The sequence below is a fragment of the Mus musculus genome, chromosome 8 (genome assembly GCF_000001635.26).
Source record: "Mus musculus strain C57BL/6J chromosome 8, GRCm38.p6 C57BL/6J".
Classification (NCBI taxonomy): Eukaryota; Metazoa; Chordata; class Mammalia; order Rodentia; family Muridae; genus Mus; species Mus musculus.
The window spans coordinates 72,239,061-72,259,162 of NC_000074.6; the positions used below are offsets into that span (position 1 = coordinate 72,239,061).

Sequence of the window (20,102 nt, forward strand, 5' to 3'; positions counted from 1 at the left end):
CGGGAATCTTTCACTATGTGTCACACAAGTAAAAAACCACACAAAGTAAAAAACAAAAAAAAGCCCTTGGGGCGGGGAGGAGTGTTGATGGGCTCCTTTGATCTCTCGGTGGCAGAAAGGTGGTTAAGAATGGCAGAATTTGCCGGGCGGTGGTGGCGCACGCCTTTAATCCCAGCACTTGGGAAGCAGAGGCAGGTTTATTTCTGAGTTCAAGGCCAGCCTGGTCTACAAAGTGAGTTCCAGGACAGCCAGGACTATACAGAGAAACCCTGTCTCGAAAAAAGAAGAATGGCAGAATTAAAATTTAATCAGCCTTACTTTGGTTTTGTTTTTTTGAGACAGGGTTTCTCTGTATAGTCCTGGCTGTCCTGGAATTCACTTTGTAGACCAAGCTGGCCTCGAACTCAGAAATCCGCCTGTCTCTGCTTCCAGAGTGCTGGGATTAAAGGCGTGCGCTAGCTACCACGCCCGGCTCAGCCTTACTGTGAATTAGGCACAGGCTAAGTTACACACGTGCTACCCTGGGTTCACTGGGGCAAGACGGGTGAAGCCCAGTCAGTTGAGAGGTTGACAGTGACAAGTGATTGCTGATAAGGCTGGATTGCCATTGGGAGACTGACTTCCTTTAAGCGCCACCTAACGGCGAGTCACAGTCAGTGACGGGATATTAGTTTACTTGACTTCTGCAGAAAGCAAGGCTGTCTCGAAAAAACAAAAAAAGAAAAAGAAAAAAAAAGGCTCAACTCCAAATCGGTTCCGCTTTCAGCGTCTTCTCACAGCAACAGGCTTGGAAGCGTCCACCTTCATTCCACAGCTAGTCCTTCAGGTACAAGGAGTAATGACAAAGCTGCCCCGCCCTGGTCCTCCAGGCCCCGCTCTTCAGGAAGGCCACGCCCCCTGACTTCCGGCCCGTTTGAGCTATGGGTGAAAAATACTGCCAAAAAGTTCCTACTGCGCTTGCACTCAGTTACGCGCCTGCGCACTTGCGGCTCCCTTCAGACCGGACATAACGGTCCACGCGCTGCTTCATGGACCGGAAGTGGAGGGGAAGTGTCTCGGGGCGCGCCGGGCCTTGCTGAACGCCCGCAGTTCCTGCCGTTGCCGCCGCCCTCGGCTACTGCCGAGACCTTCCAAAGCCGCCATGTCCGCCAGCGCCGTCTACGTACTGGATCTGAAGGGCAAGGTACTGAAGGGTTCGCCACCCTCCGCGTTGCCAGGCAACCAACGGGCCCTCGCCCTGTCAGGACCCACCCTGTTGCTAGGCAACTGGCCGACCAGCCCAGCTAGGGCGTCAGGCAGGCGGGGCAGCCTCACTTGCCAGCCCTACCAAGTTACTAGGAAATGGGCGGTGGTCTTTCCGCGAGTCCCGCCCCATTGCTAGCCAACTTGGTGGGCTGCGGTTGCTAGGTAACTGTCCGCTTTGCCCCTTTCCCTTTTTGTTCGCCTGGGTACCGGACTCTAGCTTCTCCTGCGAACTCCTGTAGCAGGACCCTGCGCCCCGGGGACCGTGCGACCCTTGGCCAGAGGCGTGGCGGGAACTATGGCCTTAGGTCGGTCCCTCGCTCCACAGGCTTCAGCGTTCCCTAGAGCCACTGAGCTTCCTATGACATTAAGAGAAGCGGATGATAAAAGTGTGGTTTTAAGAAGGGCGTGGTGGCGCACGCCTTTAATCCCAGCACTCGGGAGGCAGTCAGGCGGATTTCTGAGTTCGAGGCCAGCCTGGTCTACAAAGTGAGTTCCAGGACAGACAGGGCTATACAGAGAAACCCTGCCTCGAAAAACAAAAACAAACAAAAGTGTGGTTTTAGAGGGGGAAACAGTGCCTAGAGTCACACTGATTACTGGGAAGTAGCGGCCTGGAAGCATCCTCGCCAGGCAGGTGCTAAGCCCAGGGCCACCGTGGGTTAGCCTAATCTGTCATAGCTCAACTTAGTCACTTGGAAAAAACAGAAATAGATGAATACCTATTGGGGCCATGTCTTCATAATGGACTAGCAGCTGCAACTGAAGAATCAGGGAGAGCTATCCTGACTGGGAATAACAAAGACTGCTGAGACATGAAGGCCCTGCACAGAAACAGGACCCTGGCATCTTGCCCAGCGTTATCTGAGAAAGAAATCTTCATTTGTGTGTTTCTGCGGGTGTGTGGAGGAAGGAGACCCCTGCTACTCTTACATGGGCTCTTGTTATCGAACTCGGGTCACTAGACTGATTGAGCTAGGCTGCCTGAACCGTTAAAACGCATGGATCTGCCTGTCTGTACTTCCCAGCAGAATCTGACTTTTTCCCTCTCTTGGTTTTATGAGACAAGTTTTCTCTGTGTAGCTCTGGCTGTCCTGGAACTCACTCTGTAGACCAGGCTGGCCTTGAATTTAGAGACTGACCTGCCTCTGCCTCCCAGGTGCTGGGATTAAGGTATTTGCCACCACCACCTGGTAAGCACCTGGCTGTTACCTGGGATTTGGGTATAGAGTTCAGGTCGGATATTTGGAAAATACAGACTGAGCTGTCTCCCTAGCATAATGGATGGTTTTGTGGTGCTGAGGATAGAGCCTAGAACAACAAGCTCTCTGTCAGGCAGCCACAGTGTACTCTATGCAAAAGCCTCTTCCAGGAAGGCACATTTAGCCTTAAGAAAGGCACTGTCTGTCGCTCTACCTCAGGCTGTCAGAGTGGAAGGCAAGTGGCCAGCCTCTTATGTTTGGAAGCTACCAGAACAGGTCCAGCCACAGTAAACAAGTCCAACATTTAGCAGTGAAAGAACATTGATGTCCAGTCTACATGGAAGAGCTAGAGCTTAGAAGAGCCCCACCCTCCACGTTTTCCTTAGTCCCTTGAGTGTGTACCTGCCTTGTATGTCACCCAAGATCGACAACTGGTGAGTTCCAGACCTGGGCCTCCTCCACAGCCTTCTGGGAAGCTGGGTAGGGGCAGTGTTCCCTAGGTCTCATGACATATGCTCTGCCTTCCAACCTGGCCTAGAGGTACAGTGGGCTGCCTGTCGTGGCTTGCTTGTTCCTTTAGCAAACATCTCATTGGCACAAGCAAGTACCCATCCTGGGCTGAAGCTGTAGAGCCATATTTACATGTGGATTCAGCCAATCTCCGCAGCTGAGCTGTATGATCATAGACAAGCACCTTGGCTCAGCACCTTGGGCAGTCTGAGCCTTGCTTTCCTAATGGATCTGAAGAGCCTTATCTGAGTTATTGAGTATAGATGTGAGACAAGCCTGGCCCTAGCAAGGTCAACAGAGCATAGTATTTGGGCTCCACAGGCCTCTTGACCTAGCAGAACACTTGGACCAGCAACTGAATAGCTATTTGCCTTCTGTTTGGCATTTAGAGAAGGTTATGAAAGACATCCAAGCAGAGCAGGCACCTGATGTGGTTCTGAGAAGGTGACAGATGTCCCAGTTGGCATGCCGGGTGTAAGTCAGCCCATAGACTGGTGCTGGGACTTTGGGGATGCAATGGGAGGAAGCTCCAGGGCCACTGCAGTTCCAGGCAGGAGTCCCCAGGTTGGGATGTGGTCAGACCTGTCTCTAGAAAGCTGTAGTTTCCTGCCTCCTTCTAAAATCAAACCAGCCTCATGACAACATGCCACACTGAGCCTCTCATTACCAAGGGATTCCATGTGGCTACTTTTGGCAAATAGGAGGTCCTCCAAGAACACTTGGATGCTGTCTGTGGCTCTGGTGACTCTAGATTTGGAGTACAGAAGTATTGCTTTCCCGCCTTCCTCTCTCCATGCTTCCCTTTTGGGCACTGAGAACAAAGTCCCAGTTGTTCACAAGGACTTGTATAGTCTGAGTTCTCATAATCTCCCTACCCTCCCACCCAGTGCTTTTCCATGTGACTCTGGCTCATTCCACTTTAGCCAGTGGGAACCCTAAAGCAGGTGTTGAGACAACCTGTCTGCTTCTGCCTTGGGACCTTTGTACCTGCATCTGTGGAGAGCTGTGTGGCCTGGCTTCAGTTCAACAACACCTCCTCCAGGAAGCCTCTCCTGCTTGCCCTAACTGGGATCGTATCCTACCCCACCCTGTGCACACTGCATCTTCTAGCCCATACTGCCTACTGCATTACATGTATGTTTTATCTGTCCATTCCTTTCTCCTCCGATGTTCCTGAGAAGGCACACCAAACTCATTCCATACTGGCTCCTGATGACCAGAGCAGAGCCTAGCTGTTAGACAGAACTCAGCAAGTTCCAAGGTGTTCTGCTGAGAAGGAAAAGGAGCCATGGAAAAGCTAACATGTCACATGCTTTGGTGGAGAGGGTCTGCGAGTGACAAGGTGTACTCAGAAAATGTCCAAGATGACCATAAGGCACCCTGGAGGCCCTGGGTCTCAGAGGTGGACAGCGCTGCTGCAGGGGAAGGGTGTAGGAATGTGAGTCTCCTCTAGGGACAGAGAGTTGCCCCTGGGTTTGATCGAGTAGAGGCCACCCTGTCTAGCTTTTCTAGATTTTTTTTTAAAGATGTATTTATTTATTATATGTAAGTACACCGTAGCTGTCTTCAGACACTCCAGAAGAGGGAGTCAGATCTTGTTACAGATGGTTGTGAGCCACCATGTGGTGGCTGGGATTTGAACTCTGGACCTTCGGAAGAGCAGTCAGGTGCTCTTACCCACTGAGCCATCTCACCAGCCCCCTCCCTGTCTAGCTTTTATTGAAGCCGAATCCTCTTCTGCTTCATGGGGAAGGACCATGGGGTGAGAGATCAGCAAAGAGAAGGGCTGTCTCAGTGTCTTGCTTGTCTCCCTACACTGCCACACCAGTTCAGAAGTGGCTGTCCTCCCTGAGTCCCTAGGGGATTCCTGATACTCCTCCCTATCTCTTCAAGCCTTGATTGAAGGCGAGACTAGTGAGAAGGTCCCCAGTTGTCCCCAGACAGCTGTGACAGTGAGGGAACCATGTCGACCTTGGCTACCATGGTGGTAGCCATCACATAGCTTCACTCTATGTTTTCTGAGCAAGCAAACAAACTCCTGAGCAGCCCTGGTGAGGTAAACAGTCAGGCCTTCTGACTGGCTCTGACCAGTCTAGCCCAATCCCTGCACATCTGGGGAAGAAAGTGAGCTTAGAGCTGCCAGGAGAAGAGTTCTCAGTGAGCACAGTCAGTGGGAGTAAGGATGCCTCTGAGATCGTGACCCTGCTCTCTCTTTCTTCTGTGTTACCTCAGGCAGGCAGCTCCACCTCTCTGAACATTGCAATCTATAAAACTAACCAGCCGAAGGGCGGTGGTGGCACACGCCTTTAATCCCAGCACTCGGGAGGCAGAGGCAGGCAGATTTCTAAGTTTGAGGCCAGCCTGGTCTACAGAGTGAGTTCCAGGACAGCCAGGGCTACACAAAGAAACCCAGTTTGCAAAAAACAAAAAACAAACAAACAAACAAAAACCCCACACACTAAGCAGCCTACCACATAAGAGATATGATAGAAGTGAGCAAGTGTGAGTTCCTCAGATGGGGTGGGGAACATCAGACCCAAAAGCTTACTCTGTGGGCACTGTGTCCCCAACGAGGCCCAAAAAGGACTGGGAAGGAACTGTCCTCACTGCAGTCTCCCAGCTAGGAGCAGCAGAGACAGTGCTTTCTGAAGTGACAGATTCGGCAGCAGGTGGTGCAGGTCTAGCACTGCATCTCAGGATTGCTGTAGCACTGCCACATGGCCAACTAGCCATGCTGATAGCAGACAGTGTGACAAGACAGGCACTGTCACCAAGTAACAGGGCCCTCACCCACAGCTTCCTCGTGGCCCCTTCCTGCAGCCACTTCCTCAGGGTCCTCCAGGGAGCACTTCCTGATTGGTTTCCACTATGCACAGTGACTCTGAGGGTAGAGCCTACCCTGGGCATCTTCATGTCCTGCATCTCAGAGTCCCATGTCCTGCATTCACATTCTATATATGTCCTCCACTAACCCTGAATGGTAAATCCTGATTTAAAAAAAAATGTGGGGGAAGGGTTAAGGGGAGAGGGATACTGGTGTATACACAAGTGTGCAGGTGCTCCTGGAGGCCAGAAGACATCAAATCCCCTAGAGCTGGAGTTACAAGCATCTGTGAGCTACCCAGTATGGATGCTGGGAACTAAACCTGGGTCCTCTGAAAGAGCAGCAGCACACTTAAGCAACAAGCCATTTTCCAACTTGAGATTTATTTATCTATTTGTTTATTTGTGTGTGTGTGTGTGTGTGTGTGTGTGTGTGTGTGCGCGCGCGCGCGTACACATACAATTTTTATTTTATGTTCATTAGTATTTTGACTACATGTGTGAGGGTGTCAGAAGCCCTGGAACTGAAGTCATGGACAGATGTGACCTGCTATAATTGAACCTGGTAATTGAACCCGGGTCCTCTGCAAGAGCAACCAGTGCTCTTCATTGCTAAGCCATCTCTCCAGCCCCTGTTTATTTGGTTTTTGAGACAGGTTTCTCTGTGTAGCCCTGGCTGTCCTGGAACTTGATCTGTAGATCAGGCTATTCTCCAACTCAGAGACCCACCTGCCTCTGCCTCCCAAGTGCTGGGATTGGCGTGTGCCACCACACCTGGCTCTAGGATTTTTTTTATTTATTTTATTTTATTTTATTTTTTGTTTGTTTATTTGTTTCAAGACAAGGTTTCTCTGTGTAGCCCTTACTGTCCTGGAACTTACTCTGTAGACCAGGCTGGCCTCGAACTCAGAAATCTGCCTGCCTCTGCCTCCCAAGTGCTGGAATTAAAGGTGTGCGCCACCACGCCCGGCTCCTCAGGCATGTTTTTTTGTCAGAGCAGGCTGTCCTTAGACACCACAGCACTGTATTGGAGGGCCTTCAGATTCTGGAATCCTGGGGTCCTGGAACCTAGCTGTGGAGTGCTTTGGGTAGGTTCAGACCCAAATTCTCCATACATATGTTGAAAGATATATCTTTGTCTCTGGTCTGTTTCTAGTTAAGATTCAGCCACTGAAGTGTTCATTTATGTGGGCTGACTCACACCTGTCATCCCAGCACTCAGGAGGCAGCAGCAGGAGAAGCAGGAATTGAAGGCTGTCCTTGGCTGCATAGTAGATTTGATCTGTACCTGGGCTCCTTGGACCCATCTCCACTCCCAGCTCCATTCTCCTTTTGAGTGTCCATGGACACACAGTTTCTCTGATTCTCTAAGATAAGCCACTGGGTCATGCTTAACTCTGGTGTCACTTTCTGAGGAGCCACTAACTTTGCCGTTCCACAGTCCCCCTGGATGGTGGACAGTGGTTCAGACTCTGCAGTGAGGAAGAGCAGGGCAGGGTTATTCCTGTCCAGGCCTCAGTGGGATCTTATAAACTTGGACTCCTCAGGGATAAGGTGCTCAGAGAGCCAAGTGCACCCACATGAGGAGGTCTACATGGAGTACTCACAAGGCAAAGCTTGCCCCAGCGTCTGTGGGAACAGTCCCTCCTCTCTCTGCCTTCTGGTGCAGGAAGAGCCTTGTGGTGGGAATTCTCTAGGGTGGAAATCAGACTAGCTTCAAGTTGTGTCCTTCACAGATTGTCCTCAACCCTACCTCAGGCACTCAGAGAGGAAGCCATCCCTTCTTTCCTTCCTGATGCAGGTGCTCATCTGCAGGAACTACCGTGGGGATGTGGACATGTCAGAGGTGGAGCACTTCATGCCCATTCTGATGGAGAAGGAGGAGGAGGGCATGCTGTCACCTATCTTGGCCCATGGTGGCGTTCGTTTCATGTGGATTAAGCACAACAACCTGTACCGTATCCCTGTGCTGCGGAGTCGGGGTTTGGGAATGACATGCCTGCCCACCAGCACAGGACAACAGAGTAGCCAGAGGCCATAGGCCTAGGGAATGCTAAGTATTCCAGAAGCTGCAGCTGTGGAGAGGAAGGGAGGGGTACATGGCAAGAGTAGGAGCCAACTGGGCCTGAGGTTGTCCTTTGGAGATGTGTCATGTTAAATGGGGTAGGTCTTTGGATGGGGTGGGCTGATTGTAGGTGGCTTTGTGGTCTAGAGATTTCTGGCTGCTGTGTATGGCCAGAGGCAGGAGTGGACAAATGAGGGGATCGGGTAGGAGTAGGGGTGGAAAGTTCTCATGTGCCCAACATCCCCAGCCTCGCTTCAGCCTCAAATCAAGTGTGGTGCCAAGTGGAGACCCACCATGGGTGCACCCACCACTTGGGGCTTTGAGCAGACCTCTGAAGATCTGGCTATGCAGTAAGCAGTGGGGTGTACCAGGTCTTTAGCTGTCTGTCCCCCCAGGGTCAGTAAGTAAATGTGTGCGTGTGTGTGGCCTCCAACAGGCACAGATGCCAACTCTTCCCAGAGACACAGTCTTCCCTTGCAGCTCCTGATCTGCTCTCCCACCCAGGCATAAGGTTTTTTTTTTTTTTCTGATATGTGAACTCTCTTGTGGAGTGGGCCTAAAATCCAATAGAAAGGTATTACCCATGGTATTACCCATGATATCTGTGCCACTGTTGCACAATCAGGCACATGCTGCTTAGCATGTGGTATTTTAGCACACAGGGTCCATAGCTGAGCAGGAATGTTGCTGTCTATTCAACAATAGCCTTCATAGCCCCTTCTGGCATTATGAAAGCCACCCAGAAGGGTGGGAGTTTCCATTTGGTTCCAACTTAATTTCCCCATGTCTGACAGTCCAAGTACAATGTCTTCAGCAATAGGCTCTTACCATCTAGTTCTGCCATACAACCAATAGCAATAGCCTGCATGGTTCTTGGAGCTTCAGGATTTCCTGGCCAGCAATTCACAGGAGATAGTCTACCCTTTGCTCAGGGATTTTCATCCAACAAACTGATGACCTCCAGGAATGTCTTTTCCACCAATGTAGGGTACCATTTGGATTTAAACTCTTTTTTTTGTTGTTTGTTTGTTGTTTTTTTCGAGACAGGGTTTTTCTGTGTAGCCCTAGCTGTCCTGAAACTCACTCTGTAGACCAGGCTGGCCTCGAACTCAGAAATTCACCTGCCTCTGCCTCCCAAGTGCTGGGATTAAAGGCGTGTGCCACCACTGCCCGACCTCTTTACCTGTTTTAACAACCTTTTATTTTATTTTTTTAAAGCTTTCATTTGTAGGGATATTTTACCTGCATGTTTGCAGGCCAGAAGAAGGTATTAGATCCTTCTGGGACTAGAGTTAAAGCCAGTGGTAAGCCACCATGTGGGTGCTGGGGATTGAACTCAGGTCTTTTGGAAGAGCAACCTGTGCTCTTAAACCACTGAGCCATCTCTCCAGCCCTCCATTTTTCCTTTCAGTTATCCAAGCCTCAGCTGGGCTGTAAGGTAGGTAGAAGTACCATTACACCTAGTTGTCTTCATCCATGTTAGTGAAGTGGCTGCTTGTCACTGTTGTTCTCCATGGACATCACACATGATGCCTAGTTGGCTGAGAACCATGAAAATGCTTGTAAGAGGCCTGTGGCTATGTGTACACTAGAGAAGTGAGTGCGTATTTTTCATGTCTCACTGATATCCTATTAAGTCTACCTGTCAATCTTTCCCAGGACCGATTGATTTATATAAGTGTCCATTTGTTGAGGCCATAATCAGAAACAGGCCTAGTGTTTGGAGAGCATGTAAAATAGAATATGTCACAGGAAGACCAGCAGCCTTAGCTATTTTCTAATCTGTGTTGGCTTCCTTATGACCAGACTTTATATGGTCCCAGTGGGAAGCTTCCAAGGGTACCTGAAAGGAAATGGCCCATACTTTGATCTACTGTGGGCTCCCTATTTGGGGTGAGTAGACATGTGTATAGCATTCCCCCCCAAGCTTTGTCACCAAAAGGAAGAAGAGAGAGCTTCCCCACCCAGCTGGGCTCCCCCAGTCTTGCTCCTCAATACAGTACCCAGAAGCTACCCTTTAAACCTTACACTCTCTGTGTCCCCAAGACTCCTCTGCTTACCACATGCCTCTGACCTGGCTCAGATTGGGGGCTTAGTCCTAATCTTGGGCCCAGTGTACCACTGGAGTGCAGCTGGTATAGGGAGCCATGGGGATGGGCACCTATGATTTGATATCCTGGCCTCAGAAAGCTCCTTGACTGCCACTGCAGTGGTCGCCACTTCAAAAAAGAATGCTTGTGTGTCACTGGTGTTCTCCTTCCTCTACAAGGTGGTACAGGTAAGGCCCCAGTGGTGGGACTTCCCTCCTGGAGAGGGCTTTGGGGATTGCACTCCCTCTTGGGTGGGTGCCTCTTAGCCAAGGGTAGGAGATGGGGCAAGGGAACCCATTGTCTTTTTGGTTTCCTCCTGATCAGGTTCACAGTGAGCAGCCTGGCTTTGCCACTTCTAATTGGTGAAATATGATTGGGGTGCTGGGGCACATTTTTCCCTAGAGCTGGTCTTTCCCACTTGTGTGCTTCTGTGTTAGTGTAAAGACCAGGTCCCTTCATTAGCCTCCTAGCTACCCATAGAAATGGAGATGCTTGTCTACAGCCAGAGAGCCAACACTTTATGGGGGTAGGCAGCAGTCTTGAGGCAGAGGCAGGGATCACAGGCGCAGTTGGGATTGACCACAGAGGCAATCTAGAGAGCTGAAGTGCTAGCACAGAGCCACTCCTGGTCAGTGCCTGTGGTCTGTAGTTTAGATCTTTGGGTTCAGGGTCTGTGCTATCACCCACGGGTGCAATCACTCTAGCTGGGGTGGCCTTGGGCCTGGGCTGAGTCCTGCTCTACTGCACCTGGCCCAGGTCTTCTCCGAGTACTTTAAGGAGTTGGAGGAGGAGAGCATCCGAGACAACTTTGTCATCATCTACGAGCTGCTAGATGAGCTCATGGACTTTGGCTACCCGCAGACCACTGACAGCAAGATCTTGCAGGAGTGAGTACATGTGTCCCTGCAGACCCCCGCCCCTAGTGTCTTAGTTCCCAGTCCAACAGAGCAGTCAGCTTGTTCCTTCTGCCCCAACTGTTTTTTAGTTATTTTGAGATAGGGTCCTGATCCTCCTACCTCTTCCTCTGGAATGCTGGGCTGACAGAAGTAGGCCATGTGTCCTGTTCACTGGGCACTGAACCTGGGGTTCCTAATTCTGAGTTTGTTTGTGTGGTACTGGGATTCAGCCCTGCAGATACTTAGTGCTGAGCCAAGGGCTGGTCTTGAGTTTCTACTGAGTGCCTCTGGGGTCAGGACCCTTTCCTATAGGTATACCCTGTTTCTTCCACCCACACAAATGCAGTATCTTTAATCAGAGCCCTGCCTTTGCTGACTGTACTGAACTGAGACAGTCCTTGGGAATCCCACCTGCAGAGGCAGAAACCAGCAGGCCCCATGTTACACTTTCCATCCCTCAGTGTGACCTAGGGTGCCAGCTCCCCACTTGACTGGGAGTCCAGGAAAAGCTGCTGCTCTTTTGTCCTGGTGGCACAGGGCTCAGTCCCTCCAGGTGCCCACAATACTGACCACTTAATCCTCCATTCCCGACCCCATACCAGTCAGTGCCTTGCCTCAGAAATGAAGTGTATTTGGCCCTCTCGCTATAGCATACATACTGTACCTCTCCTGGAGCCTCCTGATGTGGAGTTTCAAGTAGTTGGGCCTCCCTCGTCTTCTTCCTAGCTCCATCCTAATGTCAGGGTGGAACATTGTGTGTCACCTCTATAAATGAGCAATTTGGCCCCACAGGTACATCACTCAGGAAGGCCACAAGCTGGAAACGGGGGCCCCTAGGCCCCCAGCCACAGTCACCAATGCTGTGTCCTGGCGTTCAGAAGGCATCAAGTATCGGAAGAATGAAGTATTCCTGGATGTCATTGAGGCTGTTAACCTCTTGGTAGGCTGCCTTTTCTCTTCCTTTCCTAACCTGCCATCTTTTCCAGGGTGGAAATCAGGGATAAAACTGAAACCCAGCAGAGTGTGTAGCCTGGGCCCTGGCAGCCGATAGCAGGGCACAGCCTCAGCCACCAGAGACTACTGTCTCTGCATCAGCCTCACTCTCAGAATCTGTAGGGATAGCATTGTGGTGTCTCTCAGGAGACTTAGGTAGGGGAACCTTAAGTTCCAAACCTTCCAGAATCACACTGTCTCATAAAAACAAAATAGAAGGGGCAGCAAGAGAGATGGCTCAGAAGGTAAAAGGGGGCTTCCCACAAGCCTGCCTTTCTGAGTTTTCATCCTGGTGGAAGAGAACTGACTCCTGCACTCTGTCCTGTGACTTCACAAGTGTGTGCATATTCATACACACACACACACAGTAAATAAATAAATACAATTTAAAAAGTACAGGGCTTAGGGGATGGCTTAGTGAGCCAAGTTGCTGCACCCCAAGCCTCATGACCTAAGTCCTATCCCCAGAGCCCTCGTAAAAAGAGATATCACCATAAACCTGTCTTCTGGTCTCCACACAGAGGCAGTGGCACACATAATACACACTCATATACAGTAGTAACATTTGCAAGTAAAAAATAGGGACACAAGCAGAGCACCTGTGTACAAGCTTGAGGACCTGAGTTCAGAACCTAACAGCAGTGTGGAAGCTGGGCGTGGTGGTATGGCTGTAGCCCCAGCACTGAGAGGTGGGGACAGGAATATCAACCCAGCCAAAATGAGAACTCTAGCTCAGTGAGAGGCCTTGCCTCAAACAGAAGGTGGGAACTCCTTTTTACCTGGTGAGCTGGAAGACTGCATGCTTGCAGTTGAGCCAGATGTGGTAGAGGTCACACCTCACATGGCTCCTGCTGTCCCCAGGTCAGTGCCAATGGCAACGTGCTGCGCAGTGAGATTGTGGGTTCCATCAAGATGCGGGTCTTCCTCTCAGGCATGCCTGAGTTACGCCTGGGTCTCAATGACAAGGTCCTCTTCGACAACACAGGCCGTGAGTACCTGAAGACAGTGCAGAGGCTGGATCTGTCTTGTTCTCGGGAGGTGACTTCACTTGACCCTGAGTCAGAGCTGAGTGCATGCTTACCTGGTGGGACAGCCAGCTGCTTTCAAGTACCAGGTTTAAGAAAATTTCTTGGGTCTTTGAGATGGCTCATCAGATAAAGGCATTGCTGCCAGGCCCCACGGCCTTATTGTGATATCTTGAGCCCACATGGTAGAAGGAGAGAACCATTTCCTACAAGTTGTCCTCTGACTGCCACATGTGCACTGCAGCACACACTCCCTCCCTTACACAGTGAACAAGATGTAACACAGAGTCGCACATTACTGCAGCTCAGTAAGTGGTCAGTGTTGACCCACCAGCACCAAAAAAGACAGGGCGATCTGGCTGGTATGGTGGCATCTGCCCGTCATCACTCAGGACACTGAGGCAGGAAGATTCTGAGTTTGAGGCCATCCTGGGCTACAGTATAAGACTGTGAAGAGGGTGGCAGAGAACCTAGGTTCTGAGTACTTAGATGTCATCAGGGAGACCCAGAGTACAGCCTGGCCCCATCCTCTGTCCCCTTCTCATTGAGGGTAGGTTGTTGTGAGGTCACACCAAAGCTGGCCTCTTTCCGTGGTGAGGCTTCTAAATGGCAGAGTGCAGTACAGGTGGGCATGCCCAGGCTGCCGTAGCATCTCACTGGTTCCTGGCCCCTGACAGCCTCCTGGTCCCTTTGTAGTGGGTGAATGGACCCACAGCCACTTAGCAAATGTGCCCTGACCTGTTGCTATCTGGCTGCTGAAGACTGGCATGGCATAAGCAGGGCAGCCCAGGACTCCATGCTAGCATTAGGCAAGCATGTGATGGAAGGAGGTGACAGGAGGCTGTCTAGGAACTGGCTTCTTGTGGATGCCTTTTGGGCATGGGCAGGGACTTATAACCACTGCCAGCCTCACCCTTGCTGTGCATAGGAGGGAAGAGCAAGTCAGTGGAGCTGGAGGATGTGAAATTCCACCAGTGTGTGCGGCTGTCACGTTTTGAGAACGACCGCACTATCTCCTTCATCCCACCCGACGGAGAGTTTGAACTCATGTCCTACCGCCTCAACACCCATGTGAGTGTAGCAAATTCCCAGGCAAGTTCAACACCAATCCTCCCACATCCTCTGGCCACCTGCCTCCCAGCTCCCTATGTGGGCTGAAACCTTGACCACCACTGGCTGTACCATGGTCATCACCCTCTACTGGCATACACAGTGGTCTCCTGGAAGAATGGGGCCTTGTCTGGCCTCAGTTTTCCCTCAGTAGCATGAGACATGGTGTGAGTGCCTTCTCCGCACCCACAGGTGAAGCCTTTGATCTGGATTGAGTCCGTGATTGAGAAGCATTCCCACAGCCGCATTGAGTACATGGTCAAGGTCGGTGAGAGGAGAGGGTGGGCACCTTGGAGGCCCAAGTCAGGCGTGGGCAGTGCCTGGAATAGTCAGAATCTTTGGTGGGTAATGGGAATCCACTACCAGGCAGAGACTGTGTGGCCCTGGTAAGGTGGCTGGGGGTGGCCAGACTCCCTTCCTTGCATCATCCAGAGCCTCTGCCTGGGGCCTCCTTGCAGGCCAAGAGCCAGTTCAAGAGGCGGTCAACAGCCAACAATGTAGAGATCCATATACCAGTCCCCAACGATGCTGATTCACCCAAGTTCAAGACTACAGTGGGGAGTGTCAAGTGGGTCCCTGAAAACAGTGAGATCGTGTGGTCCGTCAAGTCCTTTCCGGTGAGCCCCATATTTGCCAGGTACCCCAAAATATCTTCCCAAGACCCATCCCTGTGCCACCTTGGGAAAGGTGTTTCCTTTCAGTGAGGGGCAGTCCTGCTTAGTGGCATCCTGGTCCCAGGAACACTGCAGCCCCTCTCTGTACCCTACAGGACTAGGGGAGAGCTGGCTATAGATCCATCCCAGGAGAGCTTTCACTTGGTGCTGCAGCACAGCCACAGTGCGCAGAGGACCGCATACAGTAGGATTCCCTGGTGCACCTCCACCCTTATCTTTGTCCTCACCAGAGAAGAAATAGTGAGAGCCAGGGCTGCCTTCATCTTTCTACCCTTTCTGTGTACTGGAGATGATCCCAAGGTACCCCAAGCATGGTAGACTCTCCTACTGTCCACACTGACTTAAGGGCCTCCCAGAGTTGGGGATTATAGGTGGGAAGGATGGCCAAACTCAGGGTAGATGCTGCCTGGCCCTGGTGACCACTATTGCACTTTCCCAGCCTTTTGTCACATGGCACAGTGGCAAAGCTCATCAGTGTCCTACATATTGCTGCAGTCCTTTTTAAGGCCAGGTAGTACTCCACACCATGCCCCTTCCTTTTTCACTGATAGGCACTCTTGGTGCACCCAAGTTATGCTGCAGTGGATATTAGTGCACAGGGCTCTCCTCCATACCCTGCTTCCTGTTCTCAGGCATACACCCACAAGAGAATGATTTGCCATTAGAATTGTTAGAATTGTTTGAGGCTCTGCCTTGGTGTTTTGTGTAGCAGTGGCACAGTGTCATTCCTGCCAGAGGTGCTTAACAGTTCTGGATTCTTGTCCATCACATTTTTGTCTTTGTCTTTGAGGTTGGGTCTTACTATGTAGCACTGTTTAGACCAGGCTGGCCTCAAACTCACAGAGATCCACCTGCCTCTGCCTCCCCAGTGCTATGGTTAGAGGCGTGCTCTGGTATCTGTCCTCATGTTTCCTTGGTCTTTGATTTGTGACTGTGCACCCAAAGCAATACTGCAGCCACTGACCCAGTCCCCAGCCCAGTCACACTCCCTCCTTTAAGTTCAGTCCACTCACTGGTAATTTTTACATTAGTGTTGATGCAGATAAACATTTCTTCCAGCTCCACCCTAAATCTGTACCCATGAAACCTACAGTGTAACATGCAACACCATTTTCTACAACTTCTGTTTTCACATAGAAGTTGTTTTGTATTTTTATTTTGTAGTGACTTTGTTTGAAACAGGGTCTCCCTGGATAGTGTCAGTGGTCTGCAACTCATTCTGTAGCCCAGAGTGACCTCAAACTCTTGTATCCCAGGCTGGCCTTAAACTTGCCACCTTCCTCCTGCCCTGAATGCTGAGATTGCTAGGCCCTGCTTACTCTTGTGTTTCCTGTGAGCAGGTCTTCTCTTTCCATTTCCCCTTACTTTGTTGTTAGGCACCAGGAGTCAGAAGGCTGTTTGCTCCAGCTCCCATGCAGATGTCATGGCATCCTTTATGGATGGGAGCTGATAAAGGGGAGTTAGGCTATGGAAGCTCTGTCCTGCTGCACCCCAGCTCCTAAGCATGGTCCTAGTCACAGCCACTCCTGCTGCCCCTAAGTGTGAGCTCAGGAAACCAAAGGCCACGTGTCGTGGGTATAACAGAGTTGGGGTGCCAGACAGAGGGGACAGCCAAGCCCAGGCCTGATGTGCTACCTGGCCAGAGCAGGGCAAGTGTCTCAGCTACCTGACTGGTCCCACTCTCACACCACCTCCAAGTTATTGCTGGACTCCTGGAAACCTGCACCTGCCCACACTTCAGTGTCCTCCCTCTCCCTGTTCACAGTCCCCTTGGGGCTGTGCAGGAGGACCCACCACTCTCCCCAGTGTGCTCCCGTGCTTTCCTTGTGGACCTGTCTGGACAGTCTGGCTCCACAGCCACCTATCCGTCTCCCTAGGAGCTGGTAAAGCCACTTCACACCCTGTCTGTCCTGCTTTGGCTCCTGGGAGCCATGAGCTAGCCTGAGAGACAGCACATTGGTTGTGGGCTGGGCAGCCACCTAACTACCTCCTACATCGGCCCCCAGGGTGGCAAGGAGTACCTGATGCGGGCCCACTTTGGCCTTCCCAGTGTGGAAGCTGAAGACAAGGAGGGAAAGCCCCCCATCAGCGTCAAGTTTGAGATCCCCTATTTCACTACCTCTGGCATCCAGGTATGAATGTGTTAGGTCTGACTGCCTGAACCCCACACTTGAGCCCAAAGTCACAACAGAACCTCCAAACCCCCATCCTGACATAGGGCCTATTTCCTTGGAGCCCCTCAAACTGTGTGGATGAGGGGAGCATATTATTCCCCTGAAAGGCTCAAGGTTACCAAGCCTGGGTCTTGGCTGCCTCTGACAGCCCCTCATACAATGTCAGGCCTGCCCCCTTGGCCTTGCCTTTTGGATGAGGGGTGCTGGTGGGGGTGCAGCACACTCAAGGTCCTTGTGTCCAGGTGCGCTACCTGAAAATCATTGAGAAGAGTGGGTACCAGGCCCTGCCCTGGGTACGATATATCACACAGAACGGAGGTAAGTGGCTGCCTGACTGGCAGGACCTACAGAGGTCTTTCTAGACTGTATCTTCCTATGTGGAGCTGAGGGTGGGTGCTCTGGGTGTCTGTGTGGAGCTGAGGGTGAGTGCCCTGGGTGTCTGTGTGGATCTGAGGGTGAGTGCCCTGGGTGACCATGTGGAGCTGAGGGTGGGTGCCCTGGGTGACCATGTGGAGCTGAGGGTGGGTGCCCTGGGTGACCATGTGGAGCTGAGGGTGGGTGCTCTGGGTGTCTGTGTGGAGCTGAGGGTGGGTGCCCTGGGTGTCTGTGTGGAGCTGAGGGTGGGTGCCCTGGGTGTCTGTGTGGAGCTGAGGGTGGGTGCCCTGGGTGTCTGTGTGGAGCTGAGGGTGGGTGCCCTGGGTGACCATGTGGAGCTGAGGGTGGGTGCCCTGGGTGACCATGTGGAGCTGAGGGTGGGTGCTCTGGGTGTCTGTGTGGAGCTGAGGGTGGGTGCCCTGGGTGTCTGTATGGAGCTGAGGGTGGGTGCCCTGGGTGTCTGTGTGGAGCTGAAGGTGAATGTTCTGTTTTTAGATTATCAGCTCCGGACCCAGTGAGAGGCCTCTGCCACCAGCCCAGCCCACCTAGCCTCAGGGCACACCTGCCACACTCACCAAAACTGAAGCTAGAGGGTGGCCCTGGACATGCAGCCACCCTCTCCTCAAGCCTGAGTGGACTCACACAGAACCCCTTCCCTGGTCCCATTCTGATCCAGGGTGGGAAGGAAGGGCCTGCCAGCCTCCCCCAGGGACAAGCCAGCTGGAGCTGTGCTCCTGGTGCCTCATGACTGGCCACCCACCACCCTGTAGACGCCATCCCTGCCCACCTCCGAAGCCTCCCTTCTGTTGCCATTTTGCTGAGCATGTTGGTCATTGTCATTGTCATCTGTGGCTGTCCTGTCACCTTTCTTCAAGTGTCCTGTGCAGCTGCCATGCTGCACTTAATGAGGGCAGCTGTCCCCTATCCATGCTGGTCTGTATGCCGGATAGTTGCTCTGCCTGGGCCGGCTGTGCCTCCCTTGCCAGCCCTTGACCACATCAGTGTTTTCTCAGAAGGGCACATGGCCTCAGCCTTTGCCCTAAAATTCCTGGGCAGGCACAGGCTACCCTCACTGTACAAGGCCTCGTTGTCCTGGACCCATGTGTGTGTGTGACAGTTATATTAAAATCCATTTGTTACATCTGCTGCCTGTCTTCTCTCTGTGTGCTGTTGGTTCAGGCCCCACATAGGGACCCTGTATGACCCGTTGACTTCCCTTGCATCAAAGCAGGCCTAGCAGTGACAGGACCACACTTCCCTTCCCTGGGTAGCTGGAGCTGGAGTGCCCTTCCAAGGGACACTAGATAGAGTATCCTCTCAGGGTCTCTAGCTTGCCTGTCATGCCTTTGCATCGTGGCTGCCCTCTGGTGGTCTAAAGCTATCGGCTTGGAAGTCCTGAGTTTCTGCATGGGCTTTCTGAGCTCTGACCCTCAGGACCCTCTCATTGTGCTCCCTGCCTCTCCTTGTCACCACACTTCCTATGTGGGGTGTGTCATGCATACCTCACTTCCATAGCCAAGTACAACCTTCCCAACACAGGGCCTAGAACACCCTAGGCGCCCCTCAGTCCTGCCTCACCAGTGGTCACAGGACTGCCAGTCCAGACTGCATCCTGTCACCTGTCACTCTACAGGTCTGCAGCAGGCTATGGCTCTGTGCAGCTCATTTTAATCCAGTCACCCAAAACCCACCCACCATTGCCCTGCATACATTAGGGATGCAGATGTACAGGACTCCAAGTTCCACCCTGAACACCAGCAAAAAGAAATAGCAGCTGAGAGGCAGAGGAGCAGCCCAGGTCATCAGAGGGCACAAAGGTGCTGAAGCAGGTAGCAAAGCTGAGCACAGGCATCAGGACAGACACCAGGAAGCATAGATGGCTCATAAGTCAGAGGAATGCTGATCTGGAAGCCACCAGCCAATGCATGAGAACCAACGCTGGCCAGCAAAGTGGCACAGCATGTGAGAGAGCCTGATGCTGAGTCTGGGAACTTGACTTCAGTCCTTAGTACTCACATGCTGCATGGAAAGAACTGCCAAAAGCCCATTTGAGCTAGCACACACATTCAAAAAAAGAACTCAGTCAGGTATGGGAGCCTGTGCCTGCAACTCCAGCACTTTAGAGGTTGAGGCAAGAGGATCATAATATCCTGTCTCAGAAAATAAGAAGTGGGTGCACGGGCTGGAGAGATGGCTCAGCAGTTAGGAGCACTGGCTGTTCTTGCAGAGGACCAGGATTCTATTCCCAGCATCCATATGGAGACAACTGGCCAGGGAACCCAGAGCCCTCTTCTGGCCTCTGAGGTTATTGTGTGTACTTGGCACAAATCTATATATACAAAGCAGAGATGTAAAGATTTATTATTTATGTATTTATTGTGAGTGTGCTAGGTATATATGTATGTGGCTTGCCCAGAGAGGCCAGAAGAGGGTGTTGGATGGCCCAGGCAACCAGAGTTACAGGGGTGTGAGCCAAAATGGGTCCTGGGAACCAAACTCGGGTCCACTGTGAGAACAGAATATGCTCTTAACTACTGAGCTGGCTCCCCAACCCCATAAAAATAAATCTTTTTTTTAAAAGTTGGCATCTGCAGGGGGTGGTGATGTGTAACTTTAATTTTTTCAATATCTATTTTTAAAAGATTTACTTATTATTATATCTAAGTACACTGTGGCTGTCTTCAGACAAACCAGAATCTCATTACGGATGGTTGTGAGCCACCATGTGGTTGCTGGGATTTGAACTCACGACCTTCAGAAGAGCAGTCAATGCTCTTAACTGCTGAGCCATCTCTCCAGCCCCCTCAAGATCTATTATTAATGATGGTTCTTAAACACCTTTACCTCCCTTTTATCCCACGGCCCACCAGAGGTAAAGGTAAAAAGAGGATACAGGGAAAGTGGACCTGTTTAGAAATGGTTC

General features: G+C 51.6%; 1 protein-coding gene and 1 long non-coding RNA gene across 4 annotated transcripts; both read left to right on the top strand.

Moving 5' to 3' along the window:
* Window positions 1–952: 952 nt before the first annotated feature.
* Window positions 953–18,326, top strand: Ap1m1 (adaptor-related protein complex AP-1, mu subunit 1). 3 transcript variants are annotated; one of them, XM_006509538.4, is made up of 13 exons: window positions 953–1,183; window positions 2,664–2,878; window positions 7,579–7,735; window positions 10,053–10,120; window positions 10,689–10,819; window positions 11,621–11,768; window positions 12,683–12,809; window positions 13,775–13,917; window positions 14,149–14,220; window positions 14,415–14,573; window positions 16,637–16,762; window positions 17,047–17,122; window positions 17,675–18,325. In XM_006509538.4, exons 3-13 carry the CDS (start codon window positions 7,615–7,617, stop codon window positions 17,695–17,697), a joined length of 1,194 nt encoding a protein of 397 aa, XP_006509601.1. In that variant the 5' UTR covers window positions 953–1,183; window positions 2,664–2,878; window positions 7,579–7,614; the 3' UTR covers window positions 17,698–18,325. The 3 variants fall into 3 exon arrangements, with proteins under 3 accessions (XP_006509601.1, NP_031482.1, XP_030099112.1); XM_030243252.1 differs by lacking the exon at window positions 953–1,183 and adding an exon at window positions 1,192–1,550; NM_007456.5 differs by lacking the exon at window positions 2,664–2,878 and having other exon boundaries at window positions 958–1,183; window positions 17,675–18,326.
* Window positions 2,885–4,907, top strand: Gm51536. The gene is made up of 2 exons (XR_003947404.1): window positions 2,885–3,428; window positions 3,878–4,907. It is a non-coding gene; the product is annotated as a predicted gene, 51536 (long non-coding RNA).
* Window positions 18,327–20,102: the final 1,776 nt, after the last annotated feature.